Source organism: Nuphar pumila, chromosome 2 (assembly GCF_984573655.1).
Source record: "Nuphar pumila chromosome 2, dmNupPumi1.hap1.1, whole genome shotgun sequence".
In the NCBI taxonomy this organism is placed as follows: Eukaryota; Viridiplantae; Streptophyta; class Magnoliopsida; order Nymphaeales; family Nymphaeaceae; genus Nuphar; species Nuphar pumila.
Genome location: NC_143250.1, coordinates 21,997,160 through 22,005,606, shown reverse-complemented (window position 1 = coordinate 22,005,606; position 8,447 = coordinate 21,997,160). Strand labels below are relative to the sequence as shown.

At 37.3% G+C, this 8,447-nt stretch overlaps 1 protein-coding gene across 1 annotated transcript; it reads right to left on the bottom strand.

Moving 5' to 3' along the window:
• Positions 1-200: 200 nt before the first annotated feature.
• Positions 201-8,097, bottom strand: LOC149845009 (Divalent ion symporter). The gene is made up of 3 exons (XM_089997425.1): positions 6,446-8,097; positions 5,177-5,366; positions 201-752 (listed from the first exon to the last, which is right to left on the bottom strand). Exons 1-3 carry the CDS (start codon positions 7,643-7,645, stop codon positions 487-489), a joined length of 1,656 nt encoding a protein of 551 aa, XP_089853551.1. The 5' UTR covers positions 7,646-8,097; the 3' UTR covers positions 201-486.
• Positions 8,098-8,447: the final 350 nt, after the last annotated feature.

Sequence of the window (8,447 nt, the reverse complement as noted above, 5' to 3'; positions counted from 1 at the left end):
TGGTGACCCCAAACATGTTTCATCTTTTTCTCTTTTATCTTGAGCCAAATTACTTTCTTTTCTTGTTTTCCATTGGTCTAGTCTGAAACGAGAGAATGCAATCAATGACCATAGTGAACCAAGTTTGGCTAGGTGCAATTATTTTTTGGTCTTCAAACCAATTTGCTGTTGATTGGATGATTTCCATGACTAGCTTCCACTTGGAAAAGTAAGGACTTTGGAGCAACAATTATAATTTTGTACTTCAGCCACAGTTCACAAATGTGGGGTGCATTTCTATCTCCCATCTGTTCTCTGATAGAACAATTCAAAAACAGAAAACAATAGTAACCAATGAAGCTCTGAGCTGAGCAATAAATTGTGCACAATAAATTAGATTATGACCTGGAGCCAAACCAACCCCTTATGCAGGAGCTGAACCAAACATTGTAGAGGAATAGATATAGCTCCAAAATGGTAATGCTCATACCTTGCAGGAGATCAATGTCAATCCCTTATAAGAGGTAAGCCAATAGCAATAACAAGTAATGTGGATGGGACACCAAATTTAAGGTGAGTCCAAAACGAAAGTGTGTACCCAAAAGACTGAGTTCGTTGAGCTTGCTCACAGACTATCAAGTTTGCTGCTGAGCCTAAAAGTGACAAGTTTCCAGCTACAGTACTCACCCATGCCAATATTAACCATGCTTTTGTCTCACTTGACGCAGAAATGGATGCTGCTGAAGCTGCCACACGAGTGCCTAGTAGGAGAACTGTACCACTCTTGTTGAGTTAGATATGATTATGATAAAGAGAATCAGAAAAAATGACTGATTAGATTTAAATTGTATAACAAGGAACAGACAAAAAAGTAGTGCCAAATGTTCATCAATGCCATTGTCATAACCATTACATATGTAACAAGAATTCTCCTTTCCCAATATCTGAAGATCCATTTCCGATCTTGCAAAAATATTTTTGCTTATATCCAGCCATATCGCTTATAAAAGAAGAAAAAAGTTGACAAAAATGAAATCCATCCATTTTATGTGTCATCAACACATTCGCAAGGAATCATGAGCTAAGAAAATCTACAATCATCGTAATACTATTGCCTCAGCTTGAAATCTGCAACATTGAAGAAGGATGGCATGATATCAACACAACTAATTGGGGCAGCGCCAAACAGTTTTAATTGTTAATACTTTCCTCTCATATTATTGTAGTTAACCACCATGAAAAGTGCCTACTTAAATTCCTCTATAGTAATCTGGTAAAAATTTCTTTTGTGCTACTCATTTCTGTCATGATAAAGAAAGATTCTATTTACCTATTTAATGCCAAACATTTATCGAAGTAAAATATTATCTCATGCACCAAATGACGTTTCTCTCCTCGAATACCTACTTTCCAATTTTATGAGAAAGACTATGTAGTCAAAATGCCCAACTAAGCACCGACTAGTCCGCTTAGTCGGTCTAGGTGTAAGTAAAACACCTAGGTTTTGCAATTCCTAGGTGGGTACCTTAAAAGATACCAATTTTGCCGACTAGGCACCGACTAAGGTGCCTAGTCAGCGACTAAGCTGCCTCCGCCTAGGCACGAGGGCAGTTTAGCTATTTATTATTCTTATATATATTGTTATTTTTTGTATATATATATATATATATATATATATATATGTGCATGTGTTTATGTGATTTGTTCAGTGAAATAATGAAAACATGATTAGTTATTATATTTATATATGTATGTGTGTACTACTTTGCTTTTGGGATTTTTTTTGTGAAACAGAAAGTATGCACAATTAATTTTAATTGATTATGTTTTTTATATATGTGTGTGTTACTTTGTTTCTGGTGAATTTTCTATAAAATCCTGAAAGCATGTTTAGTATTATGAATTATGTAATATGTTATATATATATATATGTGTGTGTGTGTGTGTGTGTGTGTGTGTGTGTGTGTGTGTGTTATTGTGCTTCTATGAAAGGTTGAAAGCATATTTTGTTAATTATACTGAATATGTTATGAATAATTGAATATATATATATATATATTAATATATTCTTGTTACGTATATTAATATATTTTGTGAAAGCATGTGTAATTTTGTACTTGTGTACTGAAAACATCTTATTAGTAAAAGAATTAAACATATTTTTATGTATATTTTGTGATTTTTTATATTTTAATTGGGGTACTGACTAATCCAACTAGCCCTACCTAGTCCTTGACTAGTCTTTTTAGGGTTCTACCAACTAGGCACCACCTAGTGCTTTTTGACTACATAGGAAAGACTCTAGCTCCAATACCAAATCTCTCTCTATATATATATATATGTGTGTGTGTGTGTGTGTGTGTGTGTGTGTGTGTGTGTAGGTAAGGAAAAGAATTGCTTGGAAAGATATGAAAAAACTGATCATTTCCATTAGCTGCATTCTCAAATTTCTGCTACACAGCTAGACTCCACGGTCATGATATGAAAAAAAAAGGAACCCGCCAAAGTGTATGTTGAACCTTTGAAGGCCTCTAGAATTACTTTGATAAAATTTAATGTGTTGAAGATTAAAGAAAGACTCAGAAATATCATCTAATGGTGTACACTTAAGAATCAAAATGAGTAATCATTTCTTGACCAGCTGTATCTTTGAAGCGATTAAGTCTTGACAGCTGAATGCTGACACATGAAAGTTTTTCCCCAAACTCAACCCCACTTTTTTCTTTTTTGAAATACCCCTGGATTTTGCAAAATTTACAGCATTAAACGATGATACATGACATTTGGCCTCATGTATACATAACTAATCAGATCAAAATTATAATTGTCACTTGTCTGCCATATTATGAAGTCTTGGATTATAGTAAACTTTCATGGGGGAGTTAGATGCTTACAGGATGTGTCTGACTTCCCAGTTCCCACATCTGAACTATCTGCCAACAACTTAAATTCACTTAGCAGCCGCTAAAAAATAAATCCTTGTAAGAAAGAGATCCGTTCAGGAAATCAATTATTCTACATTTTCAGATTTTGGTTTTCTTTATATTGTTTTTTTATTGGTCTACACTTTACTCATATAATGGTTTTCATTATCCTCAACAATCCTTCATGGTTGTAAGATTTACCTATTTTCTTGAAGCCAAAAGGTCACAATTATTATCTATATTTTAGATATATGTGCCTTGAAGAATTCCAGTACCATTCAGGTAAATAATAATATTTTCCCTTATTTGAGCAAATTCTGTGATAAACAGGTTTTATGTGGGTACGTGGAAGTGCATGTTAAGAGCTATATATCATTGGCAGTTCAGAATTCTCATTGTACCTGTACTCATAGATGCAGGTGCTGAGTGCTGCCACATATGGACATACCAAATAGTCTAAAATATACCTTTTATGTTTCTATAAATATTCTATACTTTCTCCATCATGCTTCCATTAATACTTTATGTTTTCTGTACATTTTTAAATATTTTAATGGAGCTCTCATTTGAAGCATACATATTGCACGCATCTCATGTTTACGTGTGTACAACACACAATCCAGCGACACCCTTTGCGTCCTTTTGCAAAGCAATTGCATAATGGCAGCTATACTTGTGGCATACCACACACCAGCACCCATAAATATCTAACAGCCTAAAATTAAGCCACTGTTATCTTCCTATTTTAATGTTATAAGTTGGATATTCCATGTTGATTTCACTTATTTCCACCATATCATTCATGATGTTCATTCTTGAGTTGATCACCATGAGCTACAGAACAAAATTCTCATTCAGACCAGCAAATGAAAAAATGGAATTTCCACAGAGACCTAGGTTTGCTATCTAAATACCAATTTACTCCATATGTTCAGAAAATAATCCTATTTCACCAAATAAGAAAAAAACCAGCATTATCAGAAACTTAAGGGCACGTTTTAATGTGTGTCCGCCACGTCATGCGGTACGCCATCCCTGTCAAACAATGGATGTGCGTCCATGGGACGTGGAGGATGCATTTTTTCCGTTTCCCTCCCTCCCTTCTTCCCTCTCCCTCTGGAACGGTGGGGACAGGGATGGTTTAAAAAAACAATCCTGTCCAGGACAGACTGGACATTGTGTCCTGGACAGGACCACTGTCCTGTCTGTCCTGCTCATGGTGTTCTGTCCAAACCTGGAGAGGGAGACAAACACACCCTAATTTCTCATGGAAATTCAGCATATATTCCAATAAAAAATGTTCCCTAGAATAGGGCATTGATAGATAGAGGAAGGAAACCATGTTATATGAAGTATCTCATAGAGAAAAACAAGGAGATCAAACAGGTGTAATGTATCAACAGAATGAGAGTAAAACAACAAAATCACAAGAAGTAATATGTTAAGCTGCAAAAAAGATGAAGGCAGTAACACTACTAAATCAAAACCTTAAAATTATGTGAAGATGGGTTTTGATCTTCCTAAAAAGGATCAAGTGTTAGCCTTCTAACGAGATAAATAACGCGGCTTCTATGTAATACAAAAATTTAAGAGAGGCAAAAACTGACATAATGACACTTGTGGAGATCAAGAACATAGATGTGACACATGTACTGATCTTGTGCTAGATGTGAACTCCATGGATCCATGAATTTACAAACTAAAGGAACTAATTTGCATGTTCTGCAAAGATGTCTTGTAATCCTGTAAGCCTGCATATCTAGGTAATTAGTTAGACCATTCTGACACACTTTATGCATTGATTCCATTTGAACTCAAGTCAGATCAATTGGTTTTAATCAGTTTAAAGAATTGAGCAATTAGGATTTGGTAATTTGGACCTGGTTCAATGGAGAACCAGTACCAGATGTGAGAAACTCCCAACTTAACTAGGGTAATCATCCAGCTGCCTTGGTGTACTCAGGTAAAAGCAGATAGCTGAAGGTGAGTCATTTGAGCTGAACCACGTAGCAATCTGAATTATTTCAGTTTGAAGCAATTTTACTTGGTCCAGTTTTGCTTAAGTGGAGATCCAGTATATAGTGATTCTTTTAAAAGAACTATAAAAAGATCTTTCAAGAGCAAAAACTCATCTCTTGACAATAATATGTAAGGGCAAGGAACTAATAAAGGTCCCAGGGCTAATATGAGCTGTGTAGTATTGTCATTATGCCTTATCAAGACACACCAATTCAAGTCCAGACAAAGAATCAAAGTAAAAAATTGCAGCTCACCAGTAGGTACGTTGGAAGCAACATTGCAGAGAATAACAACCACAAGAGAAAGCATCACCATCCCGCTAACACTATCAATTTGCGCATATGGCTCCACAATTTCCCACAAAGTGCTAGGTAGTCCAGTTTTGTTAAATCCATCGACAGTGATGAACATACCACAAAAGAATATCAAAAGGGAATAAGAGACCTGTTTGAGATAGAAAAACAAGAGAAGAAACATAAGACTAGAAAATATTGCCTCACTAGGATATGCAAAAAATGGATTTTAAAAAGTTGATAAACATCATTTGATATTATTGCCATGCATACATGGCAGATTGAAGAATGCATTTAGATACACAAGCTTCTAGAAATTTAAAAGATCATGATGTGATTTGGACTTCTAATTGATCATTCTACAACTACTCTTGATAATAATTTGCTGATAAAACCATTGATCACAGAAATCAAAACGTGAATAGTACATTTTCTAGAGCTGAACAGAGAATATACTGTGAACAGTACATAAGAATGCAGTGGCATGCCAGAATTGCCAAGAACACACAGGTATACCTTCCATACCTGATCATAATTCTATGTTTTCACAAGCCCTTTGTGGTAATGGGACCCAAAGCATCGCATTCGTTAAGCCAACTCTCCTAAAGTTAATTGATAAAGACTTCAGTAAAAGGGCCGCTTTGAGATGTCCTAGCAAATCACATTCTCGCTTACTGGTTCAGGGGCCTCCAGCGAACTGGTTCTCCATTTAGTGACTCTCTTTAAATGTCATAAGAGTGAGCAAAAAATGCATGCTTGCAAGTCACACGTGATGCTTAGTACATCACTGAATTAGTTAAGTATATTTACATATTGGAAGAGTGAATCACATGGTGTAACATGGAACAAATCAAGGTGATTCAGGCACACATTCATGATTCAACTAGAGACAGCTCACAAGGATGATTCCATTTCAACAACAACAACAACTACGCCTTCATCCCAAAACAATTGGGGTCAGCGATATGAACCAAAAAAGAAATTCATTTAGGGTCTTCCACATGAATCCTTTTCCTCCAATCATTTCTATCCAATGTCATGTCCTCGGTGAGGTTCAAAGCATTCATATCCTTTCCTGCTTTGAACCTCACCGAGGACATGGCATTGGATAGGATGATTCCATTTCAACCTAAACTTCAAAAATTTCTGTTCATTCATGAAAATGGTGCAGTTGTTCAAGACTAGGCATGATATTAAAAATATATAGTTGTTTATTGCAGTAGCTTTTACCTTTTCAAGACACGGGCGTGCATCTTTGAAATCAAGAACCACAAGAGCAATTGCAGCAGTGATTGCTGTCCATGACATATTCAATCCCATGAGCAAAGACACCAGCATTCCAAGAGTCACAAGATAAACACATGTTTTCCAGGCAATTGCTTTCCATTTCCCAACAAAACCTTCTTTCTCATCAGAACAAGAATGAAGTGATGGAGAGTCATGCGATCCATTCACCTGACTCTGGATAGAAGCCCTGAAAGACCTCCTTGAAGAAATCCCTTCATCTCTTTCATGATTCATTTCAGCAGTACCCAACTGATGCTTGGATGAATTTGAAATCCTCTCAGGCTCAAAGCTACTGCTCGAAACCTGAGCTGTTACATTTTCAACTGAAGTTGAATGACACCTTTTAAGATCCTCCTCCGCCCCTGCATCCTCATTCAAAACCGATGGCTCGAGGCCAACATTCAAATCCTGTGAAGTGGCGGATGTAAAATGCGACATAGTAGCTGGTGAAAACCTATGAGAATTGACATCTTCCTCTGCCACTATGTCAGTTGAAGCATCTTCCTCATCCTTCTCGACTGATAATATCTTCCAATACATCGCAAGCAGAATGCAGCAGTTCAAAGTTACTCCAACAAGCATTGCGGATATGATTCCTGCCAAGAATTTCCCGAAAGAGATCCCGCTCTGGACCGCAATAACCAGGTTCTGAGGGTTGCCAATTGGCGTAGCTGATGACCCGATATTGGCACTTGAAGCCAGCGCAATAAGGAAGGGTTGAGGGGGTAGGTTATTCTGCCTAGCTATCTTAAGTACGAATTCTGTTAAAACTACACAGCACGTATCATTTGTGAAGAAGGCACTAGACACAGCAGAGACCAAGCAGATCCTGCACAGCAAATCCTTACCCCCTCTGCTTTTCCAAGAGAGAAACTTGCCCAAATACTTGAACATGTCTGCCTTCTCAAGATAAACACTAACAACCATGGTTCCAAAAAGAAGGCCTAGAATTGGGAGGTCAATTGCTGCATAAGCTTGCTCAGGAGTAATGACCCTAAAAAGCACCATCAGAATTGCACCCAAGAGTGAACCAGCAGTCCTTCCAATGGGGAGGAAAGGAACAGCAGGGAAAACAGCTAAAACCCAGAAAACAGCAAAAGCAATGGCACCCAAAACCAGTTTCACGGTGGCAGCCATGCCCATCTTGCCCAATCCTCACCACACCCAACAACCAAAAGTTCAGAATTCAAGATACCAACTATCCAAAAATCATGATTTCAACTCCAAAACTGATTAAGTGGCATTATGGAACTATACAAAAATCATTTCAACCATTCAAGATGCTCACGACTCCAAATCCTTGCTTTCAGCCTACAAATCTGACTAAGAAGCAAGAAATAAAGGGGAGATAAGGCAATAACTTGGTTGGGAAATGATCATGGTGGTCACTCTTTGCCAAGTTCCCAACACAACCACCAGCGAAAACTCCAAAATTTAAGGTACCCACAATCTCAAATCCATGTTTTCATATCCAAAGCTCCATCAAAAGCAATAAAAAGGAGATGGGCACTAACCTGGTTTGGAACCGATCACGGTGACCACTAAGATAGACAATTGTGAATGATTTTTTAATGGTCTTTGAGCTACAACTGAGAATTCCTTCACTTAGTTTAATTTTCTTGCTTTGTTTTCCGCATTATTATTAAAACACAAGTTTGAGATTATTGGGATGGCTGATCTGTCAATCAAGTACGCCAAAGTTTAACAATTGAATCTCACCCGCATCCCCATACACTTGTAATTCAAACGCTGCGTCTCTCTCTCTCTCTCATGGGGAAGCAGATCAGGTCATGCTGAAAGTGAGCGTTTTTGCTCGTGCTGACATCGTGGCCATCCGATTTGCATTTTAAAAAGTTCAAAAGTCAACAAAACCACGTGGCATTCATCCAAAATGTAAACAGACGGCCACGATGTCCGCATGAGCAAAAACGCTCATTTTCAGCAT